This window comes from Sphaerodactylus townsendi, linkage group LG03 (assembly GCF_021028975.2).
Source record: "Sphaerodactylus townsendi isolate TG3544 linkage group LG03, MPM_Stown_v2.3, whole genome shotgun sequence".
NCBI lineage: Eukaryota > Metazoa > Chordata > Lepidosauria > Squamata > Sphaerodactylidae > Sphaerodactylus > Sphaerodactylus townsendi.
The window spans coordinates 116918155-116934868 of record NC_059427.1 but is presented as its reverse complement, the minus strand read 5'-3'; the positions used below and the strand labels follow the sequence as shown (position 1 = coordinate 116934868).

The 16714-nt window shown below is 41.9% G+C and overlaps 1 protein-coding gene and 1 non-coding gene across 2 annotated transcripts in view; both read right to left on the bottom strand.

Annotated features, from left to right (window-relative positions):
- Positions 1-16714, bottom strand: part of SEPTIN9 (septin 9) — a 264354-nt gene that overhangs the window by 215000 nt on the left and 32640 nt on the right. The window contains exon 2 of the mRNA XM_048487830.1: positions 3900-3956. Coding sequence (XP_048343787.1) covers positions 3900-3956 — 57 coding nt within the window. The remainder of the gene's footprint in view (positions 1-3899; positions 3957-16714) is intronic.
- Positions 7980-8088, bottom strand: LOC125430380. Its single transcript, XR_007244162.1, has one exon. It is a non-coding gene; the product is annotated as a U6 spliceosomal RNA (small nuclear RNA).

Sequence of the window (16714 nt, the reverse complement as noted above, 5' to 3'; positions counted from 1 at the left end):
GAAAGCAGTCTTCTAGACCAGATTAAAAGGGAGCTAAACCACTCAATAGTTCTAAAATAAATGACACAATATATCCATTACTCATGTAAAACCACATGCTGGAAATAAGGATAAATCTAGTTCACCTAAAAAGAGTACGGTGAACTCCACGTGCAGCAGCATTGTGCTCAAGAAGTCAACTACATGGAGAATGTTGCTTTTCAAAACATAAAATGGCCACCTGCAGTTTGAAATAATTGCTCACATTATTTGGATGAGTATTCAAGAGGCATATTATTCAATGATGCAATGCCCTGTCTGTGCCAGGCAGTCTCTCTTCCAAGGACAAGGACAAGACATTCCCCACAATGTATGAAGCAAAAAATAGACCAATACAAATTACAACTGAAAGGATATTATTTATTGTATTAGCCCAACCCTTGATGGGTCAGTGTGGTCTAATAACTAATGTTCTGGAGGACACATTAGTGAGATTAGACACTTGCCTTGTGTGATTAGTATTTTTGCCTCTTTAAGGCAGTTTGGTATCAGTTTATTTTTTACTTGGGGGGAACTAGAGATTTGGTTGGTGCACACAAAGAACGTGAAGGTCAGGGAACATGTTCAGTGGCAAATCTACTTTCATAATGACAACTGCAACTTTGTTTCTTCGTCAACCCCAGCCAACAGCACGAGAGAGACAAATCCGAAAGGGTGGTCTGCAGCTTGGTGGTTGCTGATTGGATGACTGCTCATTTTTTTTCAGGCCCAAGCTGTAAGATAATACAGAATCAGCTGAAAGAGTCACATTCAGAGCTGGAACCTTGAGGAGGACCTTAAGAGCAGCCAAGTGTTTGTATTGTTTTTTTGTGCATGGGGAACCATGCTGGCAAGACCACCTGTAAATAGTTGACCCTTCTGCAAATGCAGAAAAAAATCAATGGACAGACAGAGCCATATGCTTAGTAACCCTACAGTTGTGAATAATCCATGCATGCAATGATAATAAAGTTTCCATGTGTTCAGCACCTGATCAGCATTCATCAAAAGCTTCATGTCACTTGTTGTCAAAGGTGTAAAGAACCTCAAGTGGATAGATTCTGCCATTTTTGTTCTAGAGGGATGAGTTTGTATTTGAATAATGAAGAGGGGGAGAGGCTAAAGGGCTATGGAGCTGGTGTGACCTCACCGCTGGCGAATTTTGCCAATCCACATGCCATCCCTTTCCTCCCATTCTGTTTTCCGCTTTCATGCTCTCTATTCCACTCGTTCTGCTGTCCTTTCTCTCTATTCCAATTTCTCTCCCTTTCCCCCCATTCCATCTTCCCCACCAAACATGTGCCATGAAAGTTCAGTGAGTGACTTTGTTCCAGTCACTCTCAGCCTAATCTACCTTGCAGGGCTATTGTGAAGCTAAAATGGAGGCAAGGAGCATCATGTAAGTCACTTTGGTTCCTGTTGGGAAGAAAGGTGGATTGGGAAATTCCTGAAGATTCAAGTACTCTCTCTCTCTCTCTCTCTCTCTCTCTCTCTCTCTCTCTCTCTCTCTGTGTGTGTGTGTGTGTGTGTGTGTGTGTGTGTGTGTGTGTGTGTGTGTGTGTGTGTGTGTGTGAGAGAGAGAGAGAGAGAGAGAGAGAGAGAGAGTTGGTGACAGAAGGAAGCTGAGCAGGAAAAAACTGTCATAGAGTTCACCCTCCAAAGCAGTCATGTTCTCCAGGTTAACAGTTCTCTGTAATTTGTGCTCCACCTGGAGGTTGGCAAACCTAATTTAATGTAATTTGTCTGCCTATATGTAGATTGCCCTAGGAACAAAGAGAACCTTCCAGAATCACTGCGGCCTCCACAGATGCTCAACAAGGGGGCGGGGAGAGAGGGGCAAAATCAGTTCTTGGAAAACTGGAAAACTGGGCTGGAAAACTGGCGAAAGGGCTGGGAATGGGTTAGAGCCAGCTGGGGGAGTGGGGAAGATATTGAGCACTATAAAACTGCATTATGCAAACAACACACAGGCAGCAAAAACCTTGGAGATTCAGAATCTGAAGAGTTTACAAATTAATCTCATGAATACAAGAATGCATTCAGCCATGAAACTTGAACAACTGAACCTGCAAAGTTTTAATTAGTAGGGGTTTTTTTATATTATGCTATTAAATGGAGTTGCATAAACCATATAGTTAAAACAATTATGCAGATACATGTATGTGATGTAAATGTTGCATGCTTGATTCTACTTGGAAAAATATCTATCTTTATGCCTTCCAGTCTTCCTCCTTGCTATTTTAGTTGCCTGTGGCTATTTTTCTTTTTGGTATAGCTTTTGGTATATAATTTTACAATACTGTGTCTCTCAAAGTGCATAATGTAATTTTTCACTATAGATAGTGGAATGAATTTCAGATACATAATAGATAGTTAAGGAGTGCAAGTGATATATTGTTCCAACCTCCAAGTGGTGGCTGGAGATCTCCTGGAATTACAACTGATTTCCAGGTACAGAGATCAGTTCACCAGCAGAAAATGGTAACTTTATATGGTAGATTCTGCATAGTATAGGGGTAGGGGAAGGTAGTATGGATCCCTCATGGATGAGAAAGTGACAGTGAGTCTATTTTCAGGTAATTTACAAAATATTTCAGCTGACTTTTTTATTTAAAAAAAATCAGTGGAAAACATAAGAGCAGCCCTGGAGGATTAGACCAGTAGTCCATCTAGTCCAGGGGTCTGCAACCTGCGGCTCTCCAGATGTTCATGGACTACAATTCCCATCAGCCCCTGCCACCATGGCCAATTGGCCATGCTGTCAGCGGCTGATGGGAATTGTAGTTCATGAACATCTGGAGAGCCACAGGTTGCAGACCCCTGATCTAGTCCAGCATCTTGTCTCACACAGTGGCCAGCCAGTTACTTTCACAGCAGCAATAAAACATTTTGAAAGCATTTTAAGTCATATGACACTAAAACACTTTAAAGTGTTACAACAGTGTTAAACATTTTGAAAATGTTGTCAAAAATTATTTCTGATGTGTGGCATGGCCCATTGCTGTGTTCAGATTTGTGAGCTGGGGCATATTTCATAAATTCTATAATGTTATGGTGACTTTGAGATGACCTGGTGCAAAAAATTGTTCTTTGGTCATAGTGGGGGAGGGTGGCCTTTGGTCATGGTGGGGGAGGGCAGCTGCCAATACAGCCAACCCCCCAACTCAGATTTTGCCCCGGTCTCAATTTTCACCTCTGTAATTCACTGACATGACACTACACATCTCAGTTCAAGAAACACATCTAATCTCCTTGCAGGATTTTAATATGTTACTTTTTAACATAACTAGACAGGGCTAATTAGACAGGGCTAAACTAAGACAGACGTTGCAGATTTCTAAGCCAACCAACTGCTGCTAAACATATGATTTTCACAAAATAAACATGCCTCAAAGCTTAAAAAAAACCTCCAAATGTTGATGATAGACTGTGTGATAATGAATCTGGGAAGCAAAAATTCTGTGGAGCCAAACCTCCCGCCTCCTTTCCCATTGAATTCCAGTTGTAATTCCAGCTTCAGCAATATCAACATGCAATTAGGAGTACAATTCTATGGCATAAGCACTTGTAACCTGTAAGCATAATCATCAGCCAAACCCATACAAGACCCATTGTTTCTGCTGTAATTCATCAATCAAACACACTCTTCAACATTAGAATTTCTGGTTCTGATGCCAAATATTTGCTAATTATTCTTTCCACAGCTGGATGGACACGCTGCTCCCAAGGTCAACACAAACTTTGCTGCATTTCTTTAGCTCCTGGTTTACCCTTATAACTGCAGATTGTTAAATCTGTTTTCAGGTCAGAGCTTGTGTTCTCTCTATAGATTTTACATGTAAGGGCAAAGGATCTCAGAGAACTATATTAATACAACTTACTTGGACTTGTTGCGTCACCAAGTCTTCGCAGTCTTCCACTGGAAGTCCTTGAAATTCCTACAGCAAAATAATAATAATAATAAATAATAATAACAACAATAACAATAACAACAATAACAACATAATTAAATAGATAATTAAGTGATTAAATAGATGTAACACTTAGAAGATACCAGATGAATAATTGCTTAAGGGGAGAAGAATGTAATAAATTATACATTATGGATAAACTCATAGTTTGGGATATAGATGATCTCTGCAAAGGGAGACACAAATGAAAAGCTTAAAATCTTTTCCTATCTACCATGTTATGAATCCAGTGGCCACACCCTGATGTAACAAAGGCTTTCCTTGCACTCTCATCAGAAGTTCTCTGGATAAGAGGACAGGAAGGACACATTAGATCCGTGGTGGTGAACCTATGGCACTCCAGATGTTCATGGGCTACAATTCCCATCAGCCCCTGCCAGTCCATGTAGTCCATGGCCAATTGATCATGCTGGCAGGGACTGATGGGAATTGTAGTCCATGAACATCTGGAGTGCCATAGGTTTGCCACTATTGCACTAGATATTCATCTGCCAAAGCAGAGAACCTCGGCATTTCAATTAATTACACAAAGGAGGGCCAAAGGATTATGTTCTTTGACTGGGCCCTCTTTTCAAGAAACAATCTCTTCAGTAAGCAGTAGCCAAACCCCAATTACTTATTACAACAACATTCAAACATTTTGAAGTGGAAGTTACCATAATAAACATATATACCACATATCAGATTGCCTTTTTCTTCCTGGCAGGGATTTTGTATCTTTAATATGTACCTGTAAAACGAAAGATGCTTGGGAAATTATTCCCCATGATTGCACTTACATGTTGGGGGGGTGGGGCTTCACCTGGCAAACTTTTGCTAATTATCGAACTGTAAGAAGCCATAGAATCCTGCCTGAGACCCCTTGCAACTTGCATCATAACCACAAATCAAACATCCCTTGGCCATTCACTGCTGCGGGCTTTATTAGTTGTTCAAAGGAAGGCTTATTACAAACTTTGCTTTCTTTCTGGGCCCTTTGTGTATCATTCTTAGCAGCCATGCAACAATTGTTGGCAAATGTAATGTGTCCCTGAACCAAGAAAAGTTTGCTCCTTCCTCACTGTTGAAACAGTTGTATCTTATGAGAAACATACAGAATTATGAGAGAAACTGCAAATATACTAACCAGCCAGGATGAGGGTAGCTTCTGTTGGAGCTCTGTTGGAAAAAGCTATTTGTGCTTTAAAAGCTTGCATGGGGGCTCCTTCCTCTATATCTTTATTATTTAAAAATAGTAAATTAAAAAAAAACAACTCTGATGCGTGGCTGAACCACTGGGACAGTTCCAAACAGACTAGGATAAGATTTATCTTGAGCAGAAACTTCCCATGCAGTTTAAGTTTGGAGTTAATCACTACAAAATGCTACTGTCTACCCTGACACAGCAACAGCACTCCAAGGTTTCAGAAAAATAAATTCCAGGCTTACAAAAGACGACTAACTAGCCAGCAGTATCAAAGATTGAGCCTCTGGCCATCTACAATATGTACCTGATATGCACTGTACAACTGTGGCTTAATATGGCTACAGAACAAAGATTTCAATTACAGTATTAGTGAATGCTCAGAAGCCAGAGGAAGGCTCAAGTTAGCATCCAGTGGTAGCTCTACAGCCTCTTGTTTTTCTGAAGTTCTCTGGCCTCCTAATTACCTCTTTACCAATGTTCCTGTTTTGTTCATACTACAGATATTCAAAATTAGTTGAAATAGTTAAGAACATAAGAAAGAGCCTGCTGGATCGGACCAGAGACCATCTAGTCTGGCACTCTGCTACTCGCAGTGGCCCACCAGGTGCCTTTGGGAGCTTACATGCAGGATGTGAAAGCAATGGCCTTCTGCTGCTGCTGCTCCTGAGCACCTGGTCTGTTAAGGCATTTGCAATCTCAGATCAAAGAGAGTCAAGATTGGTAGCCATAAATTGACTTCTCCATAAATCTGTCCAAGCCCTTTTTAAAGCTATCCAGGTTAGTGGCCATCACCACCTCCTGCGGCAGCATATTCCAAACACCAATCACACGTTGCGTGAAGAAGTGTTTCCTTTTATTAGTCCTTATCCCCCCCCCCCCCAGCATTTTCAGTGTATGCCCCCTGGTTCTAGTATTGTGAGAAAGAGAGAAAAATTTCTCTCTGTCAACATTTTCTACCCCATGCATAATTTTATAGACTTCAATCATATCTCCTCTCAGACGTCTCCTCCCCAAACTAAAGAGTCCCAAACGCTGCAGCCTCTCCTCATAAGGAAGGTGCTCCAATCCCTCAATCATCCTTGTTGCCCTTCTCTGCACTTTTTCTATCTCTTCGATATCCTTTTTGAGATGTGGCAACCAGAACTGTTATATCTGAGACCAAGTTATATATTACATAACATAGACATCTATAGCAGCCACAGACAAACCATTGCACCATTGGAGAAGGGCTTTTCAATCTGGGGCTCTCTAGTCCAGGGCATACACACAGCCTTCAGCAGCCTGGCTGAAATTGTGTTAGCTGCGTTGAACAAGTCTTCTTAAAAACCCACTGGAGAACCAAATGACATGCATAGCAATGAAGTAAAACAACTTAAACATGTTTCTCTATCTTGAAGCTCTCCCATTTCTATTCTGAGTTGAAATGGAACAGTCCAAAAATTAAATCAGGACTCTCCAAGAACATTCCAGAGTGTGACTATATACCATCTATGCAAAATTATAGTGCTAGGGATGGTTAGCCCATCTACTGATTTGTGGTTGAAAAATATTCTTTGAGCGTTCATGACAAACGGCTTGGCAAAATCAATCCCATTTTCCACAATTAAACTACACTGATAACTGATTCCACGTTACTGGATGATTCCATTCTATTCTAGGCATTTAATGATCTAATTAACTCTCACATGCTGGCTCTAGACCTTTATCCATCTTCGTTTCTCTAGTCAGTGCAAGCAGTGATATGGAACTTAATATGATGCAGGTGAGGATCATATATAAGGTGGTCAGGTTTAGGGACAGAAAAGGGCTCTTGGCAGATTTTGGTTAGTAAACCCAGTTGGGGATTTAGGGATTGGCTTGCCACTACTCTTCAGGCTAGGCACCCAAATGAGTAGAAATCCCAAAGAATTTCAGTCTACTACTGTTTCAAGAGAGGAAGCCCAGTGTATCAAAGCAAAACCTTCATTTTGTTTGGCTGTCCTTCCTATATACACAGAAGCTCATCACTAAAGCCTCTTTGGAGCAATAGCATGGTTTATTTTGCAGCTGGTCCTCTACTGTGGCACCCCACAGTCCTGTACATCCTGCAGGATCTTAATTATTGTTCACCTCCCTGTCAAGGATGCCTTTTGCTGTAAGGCTGATTTTATCAGATTGATGCAGCGACAGGGGAAAACATTTTTGCCATCTGTGTGTACAGCTTTTAATGTCTTAAGCCCCTAGTAGCCCATCTGATGGTGATTTCCCTGGACAGCCCCAGCTTGCACGTGTTCCAGTGGTAGCTCAGCGGTTCTAATTCTACATGGACTGGTTGTGCCTCATCTGCTTGTAAACATAAAAAGGAGTTGTAGGTTACTTCTTTACCAAAACATTGTGTGCAGTATTCTGATTCAGGATAAATATGATGGGATGGCTGATCTTCAGGTTCTTCTGTGTGCTACAATTAATGGCATGGATTGTCCTTTGAACTGCAGAAATCAGCCAGATAAACTTTTCTCTATTGGCAGTAGAATACGTATTTGCAGTAGAATACGTAGATTTGAATACAATAGCACCTTGGAGACCAACAAGATGGGGGTTTGAGGTTTTGAGAGTTAAAGTTCCCTTTGTCTCTGAAGAGCTACTGGTCTCAAATCCAACTGAATAGGGACAAGATCTTCTCAGATCAAACTGCAGCAGAGGTGGAGTTGAAGAGACTGGTTGAAAAATTGGCAAGCCCAGCCCTCAGAAGTTGTATAGACTGCAGTTCATCCTGCAGGGGAACTTTCTGGCTTATTCATTCATGTGAGGGAGAGCTTGGATTCAAACATATTTATTTAGGGCCAAACAAGGCATGACTGTAGTTGCGCAGGGGCCATGCTAATCTTCTCTGTATCGTTCCAATTTTAGTATATGTGCTGCCGAAGCGAGCACAGCATGACTGTAGTTGAACATCTCATTTGACCTTTATTTTGCAGTGTTTTTGAAACATTACAAAACCTCCTGCAAAACCCATTTATACAGGTAATAGCAGGAGACTATCATGAGCACGCCAGTTCAACTCTCTGGGAAAAACACTATCCTCCTTCTTGATCTTAAATCTTATTGAAGAGGAACAAGCTTCCCACAATTAGTTTGAATAGAAATTTTACTATCTTTCTTGTCCGTGATACTTCACCTCCTGTTCATCCTTCACAACCTCAAAGAACACCATAGCTTGCTCATTTCCTCTTTTAATGTATTGGGGAGGGAAAGGATTGCTTCAAAAATGTCCAGGTATTAAACTATTCTGGTTTACATCCCCCCCCCCCCCGACCACATAACTACGCATAGGTGAACAATTGCAATGACACAAATTCAGTGTTGTTTTAAAACATTAAAAAACATAGCCCACAATGTGAAACTGAAAAAAACGCATACTTCCTAGAAACACATAAAGATTCATACAGAGACAATTAATACAGGGCTAGCAGTGTTATCCTAAGCAGAGTCACACCCTTTAAGCCTTGGAAGGGTGTAAGTTTGTGTTGGATAGCGCTGTAATGTTTTACCATCAAGGCACAGATGACATGGTGACCCCTTGTGGGGTTTTCAAGCCAAGAGATTTTCAGAGGTGGTTTGCCATTGCCTGCTTCCATGTCATGACTGTAAATTATAGAAATCATAGAAATTAGAGAATTTATAGACTCCCCCACTCATTCCCTCTATGTTTTTATATTTTGTTGATGAGATAATTATATTTTATTAGGTAAGCATATTTTGCTAACTACTGTGTTTTAGCTGCTGTTTGAATATTTCTGTATACTTGCCCCAACCATTGAATTGTGGGAATAACTGCTTAAAACAATTTTAAAAGAACTTTATAATAAGAATATCATTCATTCATTCATTCATTCATTCATTCATTCATTCATTCATTCATTCATTCATTTGTATACCGCCCTCCCCCAAGGGGCTCAATGGAACCAATTTGGGCAGTGGAACCAATTACATGGTACTGCTTTTCCTCACAGAAGGTCTTCAAGCAGATGCTCAGCATCCCTTCATTTAAGTGCACTAGCTTTATATTGTTGGATAAAATGGTCTACTTTCAGCTGTAAGACTCTACTCATGCAAGCTACACCCTTTTAAGCCCATTGACTTCAGCCCCATTCACATATTACAGAGAATGCATTTACACACTCCAGTACTTTGTAAGAAAGAACAAATTAAACTGGGGAGCAGTACTGGACAAATGTGAGATTTGAATCACAGCTGTGCATGCATTGAATATAATCTGAGAATTACTTAGCACCTGTATAAAGAAAACTCAAGTGTATACTGTAGATGAATTGTGTGTGTGTTCACTGTAACTTTTGTACAGGACTTTCAATGGACTTGGAATAGTATAGTTCAGTTGAAGCTCTATTTACTCTATAAAAGATAAGTGAGAACCTGAAATTGTAGTAAGTTGAACACTAGAGTTAAATTTAGAGCTTTCCATTATGGACTGGAGTTAGATTTTATGCAGCCCCCACACCCTTATTCCTTCCACTTTCTATATCAGCGTTATGTATAATATTAAAGCAGTTGAGTTGTTCACCTGCAGCAGAAATGTGCACAGTTGATTTGTTCTTCCACCTAAGGGCTCTATGCAAGAGAAATGAAGTGAAACAAAAGACAACACGGATACACATACCCTTATGTGGTTTTGCATTTCAGTGTGCAAAACATATTTGACCTCACTGCTTGGGACTGCCATAATCCCCCAAAGGACAGTTGCAAAGAAGGACAAGGGTTGTGATCTTAATATGTGCACAGAAGAGGGAATTTTCACTGGATGCAGTTAGTCTCATTTCAAATGACCAAAAATCCAGCTCTCCTCTTCTGCTCTTCTAAGAGCCGTGGCATCCCTTGCACCTTTTTGTTAGGGTTGCCAACCTTCAGCTGGTGACTGGGGACCTCCTGGGATTAAAGGAGCAGCCACAACTTATCATGACTGCCATTGCTGCTGGGGAAGGGACAGCCCAGACCACAGGCTGCCGCTCTCCCCTTGCCTTGTGAGACCTTTCCAGGCTCACTAGGTTTAGCCTGTCTGCCGCAGGACAATGACATCAGGGAGGTCGCACTGACATCATGGGGAGAGCGGGCTAGGCAGCCTGTTTAAGGCCAGGCATGGCCTCGCTCTTCCTACTTCTCTCCTGAGCCGGATGCGTTCTGTTCATCTGAAGAAAATGGCTGGTTTGGAGGCAGGACTTAATGGCATTATGCCCCACCACAGTTCCTCCCCTCCCCGAACTCCACCCTCCCCAAGCTCCACCCACAAAATCTCCAGGTATTTCTCAACCCAGAACGGGCAACCCTACTCTTCACCCTCACAGTAATGCAACAACATGAAGGACCTCAAAGGAACCTATATTGTGCAAGGACTCTTGGAAGAAGAAAAGGCCCCAGAAACTGACACTCGAAGTCAATTTGTTTTGCGGCAGGATAGAGAGTGAGAAAGAGGAAACTGGTCACCTGGCTGTCCTTCACCCAGTTCAGCAAACACTCCTCTTTCATTAGTGCTAAAATTAAACCCAGAGGCGTTCCTCCCATTGGGCAAAGTGGGCAGTTGCCCAGGGCGCAGCCCTGTGGGGGGCACAAAAACTGCAGGTTCGTTTGTGGGATTTTTTGTATTTTCAGTGTTTTTCCATTTTTGGCCTGCAGAGGGCACAGTTTTTAGGCTAGCAGCACCAAAATTTCAGGGATGTTTTGGGGGACTCTCCTGATGCTATCACCCAGGTTTGGTGAGGTTTGGTTCTGGGAGTCCAAAGTTATGGTCTCCCAAAGGGGTGCCCCATCCCCCCATTGTTTCCAATGGGAGCTAATAGGAGATGAGGCTACACCTTTGAGGGTCCATAACTTTGGACCCTCTGAACCAAACTTCACCAAACCTGGGAGGTATCATCAGGAGGAGTCTCTTACTGGATACCACCCAGGGCTTTGTGAGAGTTTGGTCCAGGGGGTCCAAAGCTATGAACTCCCAAAGGGAGTGCCCCCCATCATCCATTGTTTCCAATGGGAGCTAACAGAAGATGGGGGCTACACCTTTGAGGGTCCATAACTTTGGACCCCCTGAACCAAACTTCACCAAACCTGGGTGGTATCATTAGGAGAGTCTCCTAAAGATACACTGAATGTTTGGTGCTGCTAGATTAACAATTGCACCCCTGACAGCAGGCACCCCTCAAATTTCTCCAGATTTTCCTTTTAAATCCCCCCCTCCCTTTGACATGGATTTAAAGGGAGAATCTGAGGTCACCATTGAAAGGGATGCTGTTTCAGGTTGGGGGAGAATCAACCCCAAAATAGCATAACTTTCAATGATGCTTAAACTGGGAACCCCAGGTTCTTCCTTTAAGGTCGATTTAAAAGAAGAATCTGGGCTCCCTAGTTTAAACACCATTGAAAATGATGCTGTTTGGGGGTGGATTCCAGCATCACTTGTTTAAAGAGCCCAGATTCTTCTTTTAAATCCACCTTAAAGGTTGAATCTGGGGTTCCCAGTTTAAATAACATTGAAAGTGATGCTTTTCCCCCCAATTGGGGGGACTGGATATAACACCATAAAATGTTTTCATAGTAATAATAAAACAATTTGAAAGCATTTTGAAAATGTTTTTAAAAAATTATTTTTGCTGTGTGGCATGGCTTATTGCTGTGTTCAGATTTGTGAGTTGGGGCATGTTCTATAGTGTGATGGTGACTTTAAAACAACCTGGTGTAAAAAATCATTGCTTGGTCACAGTGCGGGAGGGTGGCCACCCATGGGGGGGGGGGCGGGTGCCAAACTCCAGTTTGCCTAGATGTGCCACTGGGTGTAGCTACAAGGTGGGGTGCGGGTTGCATTGGGCACACGCTTGGGGGGCATCAAACTTAGGTTTTGCCCAGGGCTCCAGTTTGCCTAGTTACGCCACTGATTAAACCAATAAAGGGAGTGGCAAAATCACAGCTGCTTTCCAGTACTAATCAGACACACTCATTGAAAAATGCAAAGTTTCCCAGTCTCTGTGTAAGGGAGGCACTTGCCAAAGAAGCCTAGCACAGCTGCATTGGAAACACACAAGTCATGTGTAGGGGTGCTCTGTGTTTCTTTTTGTCTCAGATATCTTTGGCAGCATGAAACTTGCTTCATAAAACAGAGGGAGAAAGGTGTCTGCAATTTGTGTTTTAGATTAGCAACAGACTGAAGCATGGCCTCTTGCCCTACACTCTGGTATTTACATTCTAATGTGATTTCAGGACAGAATCCATGCACATGCGTGGAAGATTGGAGCACAGTCCTTCCCTGGTTGTCATTAAGGTTTCCATCCTCAAGCTATTTATTTGTGTTGTGACCAAAGAAACCTCTTGAAAAGTGGTATTTATTTAGTTAGGCAGCTAATTAATTGAAAAGCAGGATACAAACAGTTCAACTAATGCATAAAGTAGCTGACAGAATTATATTCTGATATTAAATTAAAAATATCTAAATCACACAGACAACCACACACATAGGCACACACTGTGACACTGGCTTGGCCAAATAAGCAAACTTACTAAAAAAAAATACTTATATGCAAAAGAAGAGCTTTAACATTTTTGGCTTCAGTTTATGCATCATGAATTGTGTTTTTACAGAAGATTCCAAAAATGTATATATTGATGGAAATGGTGACATGGCTAGCACTTATTCTTCAACAGGGACAAACAAACTGTACGAGAAGACCTATGCTCCTGCCTTGATCCCTCCAATTCTAGAAGACTTACTAACAACAGCACAATCCTAAACAAAGTTGCACTCTCCAAAGGCCATTGATTTCGGCAGTTCAGATTGCACTGTGAATCTGTTCGAGGTGTCACAGAAGTGGAGGGGGGAGCAATTGTTCATTCACATACATTAAATAAACTCATTTCCTAACGTTAAGGATGGACTGTAACACATTGCAAAAATTAAAGCCTGGAACCTGTGTAATTTAAACCAGATGGCAACAAGCCTGGCTAGACAGGATGATTTGGGAGGAGATAAGCTGCATTTAAAATCTATGAACTTATATTTCCATGGAAGTTTAAACTGTCCTCAGGCTCCCCCTGCTGTCCTGCACTTCTTTTCCCTTGCTTTTTGTGTTGGGAGAATTGCCTTCTGTACTTAATCCTGCAACTGAATACCTCTTTCATGCTGACATTTTGAAGAGCTTCTTGATGCAAAACAAAAAAGAGTTTCACAAATGCAAGGATATTTGTTAAAAGGCCTGTCCCCACATTTCTGTCAGTGCATGTTCAAACAGATGCTGAAGTCAGTTATAGACTTTCCCCTTCATTAAATTCCTGTCCTGATTTTCAATATATTTACTTTTTTTTTTGGATGATGATAGTCACCACTACTGACTCTGTGTGGGTGTGTCTTAATTGCTGTCAAGTTCCTTTTAACTTATGGCAACCCTATCAATTAATGATAGTCCTGTTGTTAACCACCTTGCTCAGGACTTGCAAATGAATGGCTGTGGTTTGCTTGAGTCAATCCATCTCACGTGGGTCTTCCCTTTTCTCGCTGTCTGCTATTGTCTTTTCCAGTTATAGGCTCAGTTTGGTGATTTCAGCAACTAGGGACACTTCAGACTTGATTTGATGCAGAACTCACTTATTTGTCTTTTTGGCTGTCCATGACATCTGTAAAGCTCTCCTCCAACATCTATTTTAAATGGAACCAATTTTTTTTCACTGTCTAAGGCCGTTTCCCCACGGTCAATTGATATCAAGAATTCCCCACTGCTTGAGTGGCGAACAGGGATTCATCCCGTTTCTCCCCCTTATCCCATGTCCCAGCAGAACCTGCTTGCAAGTACAACTTTTCCTCTTAGCACGCTTTCGATCCAGTTTAGAGGGGAGGAATGGGGGTCCAATCTTTGTTTAAAATTCCCGCCGTGGAGCGTGACACAAGTCTAGCAACCAATCAGCTCTCGGCAGGAACTGAGCAATGTGCGCGCAGCCTCTTCTGGGTTTCAATTTCACTGTTGGTCTCGGCAAGAGACGTTAGCATAGGAGAATGAGAAAATGCTTAAACGATTAACCGTCCACCCTTCCAAACGAGCAAAAACCCGCTTACACGCCTAAATGTTTAAACGTTCGTCCTTGCAAATGAGTGAACCTTTGTTTGAGATGTGCGAAATCGGTCTTTATGAATCATGTAGTACATTTTATGTTCTGTCTTTCTCCCTAATGGGAACCCAAGGTGGCTTACATCAGTCTCTATTCCTCTATTTTATTCTCACAACAATCTTATAAGGTAGGTTAGCTTATAAGGTAGGTTAGGTAGGTTAGATTAGAATATATTTAGTCTGGCATATTTTTCTCATCCCTTTCCTTGTTTCCTTAACATCCACAGGAAAATGCAAAAGCCTGCAACACTGTTTCATGCTATTTAGTTTGAGGTATTGATGGCTTTTGCTTTTGGAGATATATACAGAAATTATTTCATTATTTTGGCATTCAAGTCAGTTTCAGTTCAATTTTGCTTTTACTAAACAGCGGAAATTATACAAATAAAAGTAACATTTGCATTCTTTGGCAAATTCTGATAAATTAATATTTATCTGCACACAAACACAACCAGCCTCTGAACTACAATTTGCACTTCATTTGGCCAACCAACAAAATGATAGCTTGGATAACAGATTTGAAGTGAGTAAGTATTACCTAATGTCTGGCCATGTTAATTTGCATTGCAAAGCATCTGTCAAGAATTTGTAGGCACCTGAGAACATGAGCGCTGTTGCAAAGTTCAGTTCTGTTCATGAGCAGGAAAGCTAAGAGTAGATGAGTTTCCTTCTGGGCATTTCCTGTAACAATGTGAACCAGGCTGCTCAGTGTACCCATCTTTACGTGTCTTTACCTACATGTGTTTACAGAGAAAGGTACTAAAGTGTGAGAACCAGGTAAGACAAGGCAGCAATTGAATTTGAATGTGGCCAATGGAAGTTCAATCAGATACACAGTATAGTATGTATGCCAGCCACAGATGCAGGCGATGTATACAGATACACAGTATAGTATGTATACTTCCACTCTACGATCTAAAAACCATAGGTTACCATTATAGTAGAGTCACATTTGGGCTTCATACTTCCCACCTGACAATCCTGGGCCTACCATGCTTCACCTTGCCCCTAATGATCTTGACAAGAGGAGTTGCAGCAGATGAGGAAAGGCTGTGCGCATAAAGTGCCATCAAGTTGCATCTGACTTATGGTAAGCCCAGCAAGGGGTTTTCCAGGCAAGGGAGAACCAGAGGTGGATTGCGATTGCCTTCCTTCCACTGTCTTCATTGGTGGTCTCCCTTTCAAGTACTGACCCTGATTCGCTTCTGAGATCTGACAAGATCAAAGTCCGGTATACCATGCTGCCTTCCCTCCCAGGAGGAAAGTCTAGCACCAGACCCACACACTGCACCCCCTTCCCCTGCAAAGGTAGAAAACTCAAATAAAGGTATGAGTTATTGTCGAAGGCTTTCACGGCCGGATTCAACTGGTTGTGGTGGGTTTTCCAGGCTGTGTGGCCGTGGTCTGGTAGATCTTGTTTCTAACGTTTCGCCTGCATCTGTGGCTGGCATCTTCAGAGGTGTATCACAGAGAAAAGTCTGTTTCACACTGTGTCTAGTGAGAACTTTCCCTCCTCCTTTCTCGTGCTTGGGTTTCTTTCTTAATTTTCTAGTTCTCCCAATCCATAACTGCAGGTGTTTATTTTATTCTTCTTACTTTTTTATTTATTTACTGTTCTATTTATATCATCTCCCAGCTTCTCACATAAAGTATCCTCTTCTCCACTTTATACCCACAGCAAAAAACCTTGTGAAATAAGTTATGCTGAAGGATTGTGATAAGCACAGTGTCATCTGACATGTTTCTATGGTAGAGTAGGAAACCTATTTGTCCCAGGTCCTGGCCCTGGACTCTAGCCATTATGCCATGCTGACCCTCATAATATTGTTATTTCCCCATAAAGATGGGGAAATAAAGATTTAAAAAACAAAGAGATGCATACTATGCAGTGTCCTCAAGACTGCCCTTCTGAATCACAGCAGGGCTTCCATGTTTTTTCCTGAGGAACGGGTTATCACCTGTGGTTTACATGCTGGGCTCCTCACCACTGAGCGATGGAGGTGGCTGACTGATGAACAGAATCACAACCCATACTTTTCTCTCTGTGCTTAGCTTTACAACTAGCAAAAGGGATGTTTGATGGAACTGTTTACTGTACTTGGGCTATTAAGGGCTGTCTATTGTCATCCAACAAGAGCCTTGGCCTCCTTGGAGCTATACAGTTCTGGGTCATAACCAGCTGAAGAATGGTTGGGTGCAGGTATGAGGGGGTGGTAAAAAAAATCCTTGGGACTTGAGGAGTGACTTGTAGGCATGTTGCCTACCAGGTACAAAGATTCTGATTGCTTTGGTCCAGATAAACTGCAACAGTTAGCTGCAGAGGCGTAGCAAGGGGGGAAAGCGCACAGTGCACTGGTGCATATTCTGCCCCTGCCCCGCCCGGGAATGCCCCCACCATGCCC